General features: G+C 40.6%; 1 protein-coding gene across 1 annotated transcript; it reads right to left on the bottom strand.

Annotated features, from left to right (window-relative positions):
- Positions 1–1,657: 1,657 nt before the first annotated feature.
- LOC118406328 lies at positions 1,658–12,761 on the bottom strand. The gene is made up of 14 exons (XM_035806269.1): positions 12,127–12,761; positions 11,783–11,901; positions 10,609–10,720; positions 10,145–10,295; positions 9,662–10,004; positions 9,316–9,501; positions 8,871–9,157; positions 6,660–6,879; positions 5,936–6,229; positions 4,216–4,276; positions 3,818–3,956; positions 3,548–3,669; positions 2,989–3,136; positions 1,658–2,584 (listed from the first exon to the last, which is right to left on the bottom strand). Exons 1-14 carry the CDS (start codon positions 12,395–12,397, stop codon positions 2,365–2,367), a joined length of 2,673 nt encoding a protein of 890 aa, XP_035662162.1. The 5' UTR covers positions 12,398–12,761; the 3' UTR covers positions 1,658–2,364.
- Between the last annotated feature and the right edge of the window lie 372 nt (positions 12,762–13,133).

The raw sequence follows: 13,133 nt of genomic DNA on the forward strand, positions 1-13,133 counted from the left end.
AAGCATCTAACAAGAAATCAAATTGACTCTAGACTCAAAGCAAAGCTCGCTGGCTTATAAACAGTTACAGCCAAATAGTTATAGCTGTATAAATAGTTACAGCCAGTTCCTAGTGCGAAAAATATCGTCTGACCGCCATGACCTCTACATGTACACCACACCTCGGTAACCATGCACCGAAAGACTACCAATTCCTTCCCATCGTCGCTAATTACTGTAATCGTGTGGGTCTCAGGCTGGTACAATAGCCTATAGATAACACTCGTTTCCGAAGGTAGCCAAATAACGAACAAACTAATGTATGAACGAACACTATAAACGGATCAAACAGCAATATGTACTCTATCAAAGTCTATGCAGCCTGGGGGTCTGACCGCCTGACCATGGGCCGGTTGCCAAGGAAAGCGGCGCACAGACCATGATTAAGTAGGCAGTTCCCAAACACATTTATCTTATGTTGAAAGGGCCAGCTATTTGCATACTGTGGCTACTAAAGATAATACGCTACTCGATATAACAGCCAAAGCCTATCAACTACTTTACCAACTAACCTTCACTGCCTTCGTGGTGAAACTAAGAGCGACGAAAACTCTAATAGCCTATAGCTATAGATAAGTGTATATTCAAGAGAAATACTCTGCCTACCTTATCCAAGTAGATATATCAGAAACGTGCGGCTTTTGTATCCCTGTGTAACAGTAGCAATGGTACTTGTAATGAAAGATGGAAAGATAAATGGCAAAACAATGTACCTAAGTACAGAAAATCTACCAACTTTGTCAAATAAATCAATACGCTAAAACTCTCCAACCACATGATCTGTTTTAGGTGAGAAAATGTTTGGTTTTAGATTGTTACATCATTCCCTTTGTCCTTGTCGTCTCAAATGTCACCTTAACATGTTATCTGTCTGTGAAAATACTACTTTTTCCTGTCTTAAGTGATGCACTTTTCGAAGCTTCTTTTAGTAATCATCGACGTGTTTTGTTATACAATCAAGATACGACAGCTCAGTGCCTCAGTTTATAGTTCTTTGGCACAGCAAGAACAAGCTATTCTAGAAGGAAACCATCGAAATTGAACCGCGCATTTGGGTAGGACTCCTGACAAGGAAGTAAACCATACGTTTCTAAGCAACGTTTCAAACCTTTGTTATTGAGAGTCGCACAGAAGCCATAAATGTTACTGGACAAAGTGTCGATGTTGCGGTCACTACGGATCAAACGAATAAAGTGTATTACAGAAACACAAACGTTACCCCCAATAACAAGCATGTCTTACCTCGTTGTGAAAAGCTGACTGTCTGTGGTGTAGCGAGTCACAAACAATTACCCCTGTCACAGGTCGTCAACAAGCACGGAAGCTAATGTGCCAATACACACTCAACCAGCCCGCAAAATGGCCGTAACATCACGTGCTATTGTTCAGCTATGTGACCAATACATGTTTGAATGCCAAGGTCTATTCAGACTGTTGGTGACAGGTGTATGCAGTGGCTGGATGATTGACAGGTTTATGAATGTTTGTCTTTGATTCAATGAGAGGTCGCTTGCAAAGTTGTCGTGCTAAGGTCAAGGTTATCTGGTTTGGTCTAACTGTAGAATGATGCCTACCAAAATGGTCGCCATTTTATACAACCAATAAACACACCAATGAATTCACATCCTCACTTATTTACTTCGGTTCACATGCAGTGCACGAAACAAAGAATTTGTAAACGACGACACGAGAAAATTTATGTTAGAGTCTATTACATAGTGACATCCAGGAACAACTGATACAAAATGCAATTTTACTCAGTTTTACCCAACTGAACACTTGTTTGATTTTGCCTAGAATAGCAAACATTCTTGGCTATCAAAGAGACAGTCTCTACTCTAGCTTATACTTGTAGTTTCAAAAGTAGCCTCCGTATAAAACTCCATGCAGGCAGCATTTTGATATTGCTACTCTCTAGGCTTGTTTTGATTTTATTTTACATGCTATCATTTGATCTGATCACAGTTTTGTGACACATTGATATATTATTTGCAAAACACAGCATTCCATCCGTTCTGCCTCAACGCAAGCAAATTGCTATGTACTCCTAAGAGCTAGAGATATGCTTTGAAGTATGTGATGATGCAGTGTATCTCTGTACAAATATGAAATACTTGAAATGTTTTATTTGTAATAACAAAGCCTTACAATCACGCGTGTACAAATTGGGCACTGCTTTTGATAACGTTATATTGTGAGTACGAAATATACTTTAAATCCTATAGATCTTTTCCAGTTTTCCAGGGGGTACAATTAAAATATCCCCCTTTGCATATTCTAACTGTAACGTATCTATTAAGTTTATATATTTCAAAATGTTTAGATCTAAAGTTCCTCCAACTTGACAAGAAGTCCGTAGAGTACGTGCCCTCCCCTCTCCTTAGTGGACCATTCCAGCTCGTTGTTACTGAAGAGTGGGTCGATGGTTCTACCCTCCCTCCTGGCACCGATGGTCTCCGGTCCGACCTTGTAGCTGTTGGGCCGGACACACACCTGGAAGACGACACGGGCTTTGTACTGCTTCCCGTCATGGGGGTCCTTGAACCTGGATAAAATGTAAAATTCCTTAATTCAATGAAGAGAAAGAAATGTATTAATTCTACATACTCTATTAGCGTATTTTACTTTTATTCGTAATTACCTTCGCCGAGAAGGTTATATTTTCGGTAACGTATGTTTGTTTGTATATAGAAGACCAGCATAACTCGAGAACGCTTTGATGAATTGTATTGACATTCGGTATATGGGTAGGTCTTGATGAGACCTGAAAAACTTTAGATTTTAGCATCCTGTTACCGTACTGCAGTGGAACTTCCGGGTTTGATATCTCGAGTTCTGGACATGCTGCAGCTATACTTTTTGAGTGGTAGACAGCTCTTTATGCCGAGAGTAAGTGTGCAGATTTAGGCCCCCTAGGTTTACCATAAGATGGTGCGTAAGAGTACTTACCATGTTGGGTGGGCATAAATATCATCTCCAGAGTACAGGATGCTTGGTGACAGGTAGACCTGTTTGGTGTCGAACCCCTCAGGCTTGCGTTTGTCGTTGAAATGACCTTCTCGCTCTGCAAGCTGAGTACCTCCCAGAGCTGTGTCGCCTAAGAAAAAGAAACGAAAGAATAAAGACAGATGAATGTAATATTCAACACTGAATGTCTCTTCTAGGTACTAGGTGGCCTTTGTTCAATTTCACTCAAGTCCAATTTCTCTCTCCCCTCCCCTCCTTGTCTATGATGCCTTTCCCATCGTTTGTAAAGCCCCCTTTCTACTAGACGGCGATCGTGTGAAACCTTTGATTTCATACTGGATATATCATGTAAAATTGTGACTGAGAGGACAACAGTACACACAGTGTAAAATGAATTCATTTATTTTCTATACAATTCGTTGAGCGATCTTTCAAATTTTAGGTCGCACAGAGAGCGCGGCGACAGCGCCGTCCTAGTGGAAAGGGGGATATAAAGATGGTGAGGGTAGGGATGGCAACAATGTCGCCTAAGTATCTTTACCTGGCATAAGCAGTTGCGAAGTCTGCAGTATTTTCTTGATCACACCTGGTACAGTCCCGTGGTACGCACGATGCCAGTTGGTGAACACGTTCACTTCTTTGTCTTCTGAGACTTTATTGAGACTGCATTGGATACAAAGTTTGAAATCAATGATAACACAAATATCAGTCCCAGTCGCAGCACTTTCTAATATGGACTGAACAAGAAAAAAATACATGCTATCAATCCACCGTCGTAACAAGGCCATGCAGGTTACATCATCTTACTTACATGAGTCCAAACCTGCCCCAGCCGACAGGTACTGCGTACTTCCTCTTTGGATTCCCACGGGAGTGTGTAGCAGAGTCACGCCGTCCTGTGTGGCATGTTTCACAGAAGCACATGTTGTGGTCTGGGGAGAGATACGTGTCTGGAATAGAATTGTAAAAGATTGGGAATTTGTGATCATCACTTGTACAGATACATTCCAAATGAATGTGGAGAAGATCTTACTGAAATATTTTTGAGTGTTTGAATATTGAATAAGCACTAGGGCATGATATTATGGAGTTAGTTTTATATCTGCTAGGATTTGGCTAAACCTGCCAATAAACATGAAAATCAGTTGTTAGGATTTACGAAGCAATGGTCAGATCATGAAGAAGCAATGGACAGATAATCAGACTCACCAGCGATTCCCAGGGTGTTCTTGAACCGCTGGCACGCCAACCAATAGTCACAAATGATACCCTACAAGGCAACATTAATTGTGAACTAGAGTTCAACGAACCCATCTCTTTCCCAAATAATCATGCCTTTATTTAAGACTTTAAGGTCTTATTCATGCATTACTAAATAGCAAATGACTGCATGAACTGTGTTCCACACAAACACACAAATATTACCAAAAACCAGACTGTGACCTGACAGATGACCTGGTAGCATCCCTGGTCAATCAGAATTTCATGCTTGTCAAAGGCTATGTCCCCAGTGTAAGGGCGTCCAGCTCACAACCTAAGGCTCCTCCAGCAAAACATCTGTATAACAGCTGTGACCATAGATATAGGTCAAAATGAGATATATAGAGCACAGTTTATTTCTGTTAATAAGTTTTGCTGCAGTACCTTAGGAAGCCGCTAGGGGGGCCAGTATCATAATTTATCTTCGTTTTCCTGACCCCTACCCACCTACCAAATATTATCAGGATTTTTTCAAGGCTTCTCGAGTTATGCATTCCACAAACAAACGGACGCACACACTCGGCCCGCTACCGTCCTAACGGAAAATGCTACGTCAACTATTTTTGAACACAACCTTCATTTCTGCAACCGCTACTTAAATACTAAATATCATGAACATCCATACACAGCTTCTTGAGTTATATGCTGTTGGCATGGATTTATGAACTTTCCTCATTAATCATGCAAATTAGCTACTGATTTGCATAATTAGTATTACATTGTATAAGTCATCACTCATTCTATCTACATACCGAAAATCCTGATGATCCGTTTACACGTTCTCGCGTTATCCTCGTCCAAAGTCTGAACGGAAATCGGTGCCTGCAGTTCCCAAAAAGCCGCTAGGGGGTCCAAACTCACAGCACTTACTCTCTGTTCCAAGGGCTATCTACCAATAAAAAACCATGACCACAGCATGTCCAGAACATGAAGTGTCAAAATTAAAAGAATTGCTGCAGTACCTTAGGCAGCCACTAGGGTGCCCATTATCGAACTTGACCTTTGTTTTCCTAACTCCCATCCACCTAACAAATATGATCAGGATCCATTCAAGGGTTCTCGAGTTATCTTGCATACAGACAAACGCACTTACATACAAATCCCGCTACAGCACCGTAGGTAAGAGCCAGGTAAATCATTTTCGTACTTGACCTTCCTTTCTAAAACCGCTTCACACCTAGCAAGTTTCGTGAAAATCCCCCAGCTAGATTTTGACTTATGCTGCCCAAAACAAACCGCAAAAAACATACCAAGCTCGCTGCAGTACTGTAGGAAAACGCCAGGTAAACCGTTTTCAAACTTGGCATTCCTTTCGACAACCGCTACACACCTACCAAAAATCACAAAGTTCCATCCACAATTTCTCGAGATATATGCTGTTGACCTACATACAGACCCAAGTCGACAAAAACATACTCTTCTTGGCGAAGAGAACTATAGTTTTCTCAAAAAGTTGTCTGGAAACCATCTTCTTGAAATAGATTTGTTAAGAATTGAGGATACAATGGAACGGACATTACTGGAAGGAATATAGTCTGTCTATGATGTTTTTTCTATTAAATGTAAAAGCTATCACTGAAGGTATAGCAGTGTTGCACCGTCTATAATCCTATCTCCCACCTAAGGTAGTAAATTTGTATCCCTTCGTTAGTATAGATAATCTACTTACGGTGGGTGCAGTTATTTGGGCAGTCGCAAGGGGTGTTTTCCCTTTTTTCCCCGGAGCGCGTGGATGATATCTTTCCCTTCGTCCGGGATAAAGCCATACCGTGGATGTAGCACCTTTTCCCTTGCCCACTAGCGTCACGTCAAACTCTAAAATACGTGGCCTGTTACAGTAAAACGTGAAGTTGACTCCGTAGTAGGTATTAATCGCCTTCACGTTTGGACGGATGCTTCCATAGAATAAGGCACAGAACGTCTCATCCTCCATCATACTCATGGTGGGAGTTGGCGTTCCTTCCTGGTAAAGTAAGGAGAACATTTGGGATAAACCAGACCTTAACAAACACTTTAAAAACAAGTTGGGACTTATCCCAAATTTTCCAACCGACTCCGCCAGCCATGTTCACGGTATGGACCCGTCAACTGTAGCTTCCGGAAGGTTAGTTTCCGTTATCCATAATGTCATATACCAACACAGATAAACTTTCATGCTAAGGAGAATATTCATAGTGCCGAAATACGGTTGTAATATTTCTGAATTGTGTCAAGAAATGGTATTGACGACTATCATATGACTTTAACAGAACTAACGAAAAAAAATGCTTTATAGGTGATATTTTCTGATAGTATCAAAGAAGTTACTCTATGGAAAGAAATGAAGGGCGAAACATAGATAAGAAAAATTAAACTAGAATAGGCTATCCATAGCTGCAAAAAGGTTGTTTTACCTGGCGCTCGTATCCTTCAACTTTTGTAGCGCGGCAGATGCGATCATCAACTAACTCTTCCAGCACACACTCCATCCGGGCAGTCATGATCCCCTCCTCTCGGGGTTCCTTCCACTTCTTGAAGATGACAGTCTTGACCCGTCTGACCCGGGTGTTCTTGGCTACCAAGGTGACGATTTTGTTAGGATCGACGGTTTTGTCACAGCGAAGAACTGTAAAGCTGAATCACAATATTTTCATTTACTGTTTATCCGTAAGGCGTAATAATAAGGGGGAATACATGTCTTTAGTCAATTTTACATTTAGCAAATGTTGTCGAATTTGCATTTGTCTACAAGAACAATATTAGAGAAGATTTATGGATTTATTACCTCCATGAAATGTGATGGAATGGAGGTTATATTTTCTGTTATGTGTCTCTGCCTGTGTAGATGATTGCTCAAGAACGGCAAGATGGATTGGTTTCATACTTGTTGTGTTGGTGAGGTGTGATGAAAGCTCGAATCGATGAGATCTTGGGAGCCGTATCTGTCGTTATAATCGATGTAATAGTATCAGAAATCACCCCTATATTTGAGATATATTGGTACAGGCATCGTGCTGTATGTGTTTGTTAATGGGCTTAGCTGCAAGCAGATAGTGAGGTGACAGCTGTTTGGGGAACCCCCAGTAGTTTTATTTATGTCTGCTTAGGACTGTTTGAAATATTTGTAACAGTTGGCACAGTAGTTACCTCCATGAAATGTCATGGAGGTTATATTTTCTGTTATGTGTCTCTGTCTGTGTACAAGATTACTCAAGAACGGCTAGATGGATTGGTTTCATACTTGTTGTGTTGGTGGGCTGTGATGAAAGCTCGAATCGATGTGATTTTGGGCGCCGTGTCTGTCGTTATAATCGATGTAATAATATCAGAAATCCCCCCTATATCTGCGATATATTGCAACAGGCATCGTGCTTTAAGTGTTTGTTAATGGGCTTAGCTCCAAGCAGATAGTGAGGTGATTTGTATGACAGCTGTTTGGGGAACCCCGAGTTTTTTTTAATATGATAATTAGTTTTATTTATGTCTGCTTAGGATATCATGGAGATGTGAAGCGTAAGTATAATTGTAAGAAGTTGAGGTACATTTAACGGTAATGCTTATGGATGTCTCACATACTGTACTGCTGATTTGAGTGACATGGTGATTAAAATGCCATTAGGTCCTCTCATCTTAGATGGGTTGGGTGTCAGAAGTTCTATGGGCGATACAGATGTTCTGATTTCGTTACGATAAGGGACAGTTGTTAGTTGTCTCTTTCGTAGCCAATGGTACTTGTTTTTTAGCAGACGGGGTTGGCGCCAACTCCCCGCCAAGTATTCATCTTACAGTTGATGTAGGGCTATCAGAGGAAAGTGTGCATCTCATTTTTTTACCGTGTGAACAGCTGATGTTATGACATATTGGTGGAAAATCAAATCACCATCTGACTAAAGTTGGCCACATCCCTTCTTCTTTCTGAGTTTCCCAACTTCCTCCCACCACACCGCTCTGAGGCACATAGTCGAACCTCAATAATGCTGACAACCTTAGACAGTTTAAATGCCAAACATCAAGCTTAAGGAACACCACGCTACCATATGCCGTCGACCTCTTAAACGCACATTACACAATTAAGTGTCACATTTTAATAATTACTTATCAGATGGACATCCTCTGTGTCATTAAATAAATACACCACTACTTTCCCATAACATTTATAACCATTACTCTCAAATACAACCGACTATAAACATACATACCATCCACAAAAAATCAATAAATATTTCATGGAGGTATGAGGTCCCCGAACTCTAGTTACGATCTCAATCAGGTACTGTAAATACAGAAATGTTTGCGGTTATCGCGGTGTCCATTTCACCGCGAACTTAAAACCACGGCGAACATTTTTCCATTTCAGTATGAGACTACATTCTATGGCGCTACCGCGAACTTAAAACTATCGCGAACTTAAATTCATTTACAGTAATCTGTATTTTGTCTGAAAATGTTTCGTCTCTCATGACCTGCATGGAAAGCTGCCTGCAGACCGATTTTACAATTTTATGAAAAGCACTGGCTCCAACAAACAAACAAACAAACAAACTAAGAAACAAACAAACAAACCAAATATAGTTTCTATTCCTCTCACTTAAATTTCACCCATTCATAAACTAGTGCCTACTTACCCAGAACTAAGCTGCTTTGTCTTGAAAGCCACCTTTGACTCCTTCAGGACGACATCATCTACTTTGTCTGTGACGTCTTCCCAGTCCCCTTTCTCGTTGCAGCTGAGGACACGAACTTGGCTGTTCCCTTCTCCGTTCGACAGCGGCAGGACGATGGTAGCGCGGCTGTTGAGAAGTAGGTTGCTGCCTTTGAAAAACTTGACAATGTGGCTCATCGTTTTGATGTTTTTTACTTTCCCGTCTTCCTTTCCAGCACAAGTGAGGGTTTCCTTATCAACCGGGATCACCTTTTGGAAAAGATGTTAGGCTTACATTTCAATATTTTTTGTTATTGACTAAATGACCAAATCTACCTTTATTGTCTATCAAATATTTTACATTTTACACAACAAAGCTCTAACCTGATACATCTGACCCCATGGATAATGCAAAAAAAACATCTAACCTTGAAGGATATCTCTTCTTCAGAGGGTAGGCAGTCCTTTGGAAGAATCATCTTAATACCTGTCTGTTTCGAGGACTTCAGTTCTGATGTTTGGCCTTTTCCCACTCTGTGGCAGTGCTCTAATGGCCGCGCCACAACGGCGAATGAAGAGAAGTGCGCTACCTCCACTATCACATAGGCCTGGCCCTGAAAAGTATAAACCATTTTCACTGTCTTACTACTTGGAGTATGAAGAAAACGGTCAAAGGGTTCTTAATATCTGAAACGGTGTGTAAGAAAACAAAATTGTGCATCTACGAAGCTTAGAAGAGATGCAATATCCACAATATTGTAGTTAGACACTTACTTTCTCTTGATGGCTTAGTGTTCTCAGAGTCTCCCATGCTGTTCCGTCATCCTCTGACGTCATCACAACGTACTTCCGCTCCTTGTCGAACTTGGGTAAGGAGTGAGGGATCTTCAGTTTTAAGGGCTTCGAGAACTTCATCCCTGCTGGCCTCATTTCAATGATGTCACTCACTAGCAGCTCGTTCTTCCCTATTTGGAGTGTCCCCTCGTACCCGTGCGGGTTCAGCACTGCTGAGATGACGGACGTGTCTTCCTCTGTAGCTCCTGGAGGGATACTCAGGTTGCAGCCGGCTGGCAGGTCCACAGACTGCACAACAGGTGAGGATGCTGAGATCTCATAGCTGTTGACACAAAGATGAGTCAGCTCTTTGAACAGTACATTCAATGTTATGTCCACTAAATCATTGCAAATGCTTAACTAATCCTGGCTTACGTCCTTAAGACTAGATTTCAAGTGCAAGAAGCTGCAAGTTTAGCTTACCTAATCTGTTTGTCGTATTCATCTGGAACGGTTTGGCCCAGCCGCCATTCTTCTTCCACTTCTAATATGACCGACTTGGCCGTTGCCTTGATGATTTCTAGCAGGAGATCTTCCATCACTTCCCGTCCCATCAAAAGTCGAGTTTTCCAACCTACAAGAGAACACTAATACATCGTTAAGTACATCGTTTCCATGTGTATCACCGCTTTCCGGTCCCTTGACCGGGCGTGGTCTTTGTGGCGCTTTTCTGTTTATATGCTAGTGTATACATTTGGCAACTCATTTCTCAATTTCGCCTGCTGCAGGTCTTCAACTATTTTGTCTTCTTCTTCACCGACATTGCGCTAAATACGGTGCACCATTGATTTGCCTCTTTGTTAGTTGGCAGACATTGTAAAGTGGCCATTATTGTGTGATTCAGATTTAAACGCATCGTGGCTTGACTTTTTTTGAAAGCAGATTACCTTCTTGCATTGTGACCTGGTAGATTTGACCTGCCATTTTGACCTGGCAGATTTCACCAAAAGGATACAAGTGGTCATCTTCCTTTGTTCCAGCATCGGTAGCTGTCATATCCTGTATATAAGTGAAGCAGTGTCCATTAGAGAAAGCTAGTGCAAACGTAGGTACCAAAATAGTTCAAATTGTACACGTAAGAGTTGCAAGTCCTACGGAAACATGATCAGGGAGACCCGGGGGTACCCAAGGATATGTAATTTTATATGCTTGTATACCGAAGAAATTTCTTAAACAAAAACACAGAATGTCAGTCACAATTTATGTACTGGTAAATCAAAAGTCGAGTTTTACAACCTACAAGAGAACACTAATATATCGTTAACTGCATTGTTTCCATTTGTATATTGTATATAATATGATAGATGTGTGCCTCTATACATTGATGATAGAGTCAATTCCAAGACACCGTGCGGATGTTTGTTGCCATTGTTTAGAATTGATTTTAAAGTTTTGTAATTATATGTCTAGGACATTTGATACTTCAGAAATATTTCTAACACTGTTTCAACTTTATAAATATTTCCCTGGTCCTGTAAAACTTTGGAAATATTCATAGTGTGGAATTGGATACTTCTAATGGTTTCTAAATAATGATAACAGCATTCTACCATTATTTACCATTTTCTACCATTTTTTGTAAATGGTTCAGTGGGCTGGGAAGATAGCAATTCACACATCCTTGCAAAGTATGGTTGGGTGCCATGCAACAATGGCCCACCACAAAGGATCCACCAGTGCCCAGCCGTGAAATCTAAAAATATACTGATGCAACAATAGGGCTTACTTTTATGGGGGCAATAAACTAATTTTACCATTGGGCAAGGTTTGCAAATATTTGTAAATATTAAATGATCACACAGAGGTTTCACAATTATTCTAAATAAATATATTTTTGTACAGTTACTTTCAAAATGTTTCTGAAATATTCAAAGGAATTCAAATAGATGAATATTTTCTTAGTCAATTTTTTTGAAAAGAATTTAATTATTGTGGCTCAGATATTCTTTTATTCAAAATAATTCTGACTAATTACAAATATCACCTAAAAACCCTCATGGTGACTTGGAATGGACTCTAGGACAATTATATTTTCATAAAAATGTGAGCTAAAATATTCACCTGTTTCTTCCCTTTACCTTTCGTGGCTATGTCACCTTTGGTCAGAGGTTTGTCTTCGAAGAATATTTCTAGGATCGTCCCCTCGACTTTGTGAACATCTTTAACAACACTTTCAGCCACTGTATTCCAGAAAAGAAAACAACAATGAGCTGCGTGGCATATTGATAATGTACAAGTAGTCTACGGTACAGAAAATGTCCTATTCAAACGCCTGCTGAATAAGCAAACACGTCTGAATTTCTGTGAAGCATAATTGTAGAAGGAGTCTACCCCTAGTTTCTACAGCTGGATTATCTTAAATCTTTGAAATACATCTTCTCATGCATAAATGTATAACTTCTTACCTTGTCGAGACTTGAATTCTACAATCTTCACGTCCCAATCGCCGTCTTTCACTTGCTTGAAATCTGAAGGATATTTTTGCTTGAAATATCTTCCCAGTTTAGAGATATCCCCATCAAAGTTAGGGATTAGAACAGATCTAGGATTAAGTGTCCTGCGTGCTGCATAGAAGTCATAATCAGGATGTATTGCCTCATCTCCTGTCACTCTTGCCTTAGGGTTGCCTTCCACGTCATTCTCCCTTCCCCGTTGTTTTGAAACGGCGGATCCCATGATCTATTCACAAACTTGAGCACAAGATTAGAATTATTCCAAGATAGTCGGACATGGGACTGTAGACATACAGAAACCTGAACACCTCTATCTGATGTACTCGAGGTATGCAGCGTCGTGCATTGGTATCACCAGCGAATGGAAGACGTATACGCGAGATCACCATATAGGCCCATGGTGAAAAAAGGCAGACCTTGGCCCTCAGATCTGCAGGTGAGCGTAGCTGGCGGACTTGCACATCAACATGTTTACACTTCACAGTACTTATCGATGTCTACGTGTCGGCGTGCATACCTGTGCCATTTTGTAATAGCAGGTGCCACAGTGCATTTCCCTGACTAGTGGATTGCAGCCGTCACTCAAATGACACTTCAAAGCCCAAATGTATGGTTTATATATATAACCAATTGTTTACTTTATCTACAGGTAGCTGATATGTTTGCAGAGGTCGTGTTTTATGAGACCTCGTCACACAGCAGGGGACCAAACACGACGGTAGTACGGTAGACACAGCATTGGAACTTAGGTGCATCATATATTGAGGACGCAACAAAATCAAAATTTTCATGATTTAATGAAAACAATAGACATATCTGAAATATTCTATTTTTGTTCACTTGTACTTAGATATGCATCCACACGTCTAGATAAATGTTTCAAGCAGATGTTTAGGGTAGAAGATTGGAACGTTTTCTTACGAGCTGGCCTTTTCAACGTATCAACTTGGAATAAAAGC

The sequence above is a fragment of the Branchiostoma floridae genome, chromosome 19, assembly GCF_000003815.2.
Source record: "Branchiostoma floridae strain S238N-H82 chromosome 19, Bfl_VNyyK, whole genome shotgun sequence".
NCBI lineage: Eukaryota > Metazoa > Chordata > Leptocardii > Amphioxiformes > Branchiostomatidae > Branchiostoma > Branchiostoma floridae.

Bases quoted from the DNA above. Each gene is read 5' to 3' on its own strand.
- LOC118406328 (XM_035806269.1), bottom strand. From the start codon at position 12,397: ATGGGATCCGCCGTTTCAAAACAACGGGGAAGGGAGAATGACGTGGAA. The intron at 10,005-10,144 runs GTAAGCTAAACT...TTGTGTCAACAG, and splicing joins GAATACGACAAACAGATTAG to CTATGAGATCTCAGCATCCT. The intron at 3,670-3,817 runs GTAAGTAAGATG...TATCCAATGCAG, and splicing joins TGGGGCAGGTTTGGACTCAT to TCTCAATAAAGTCTCAGAAG.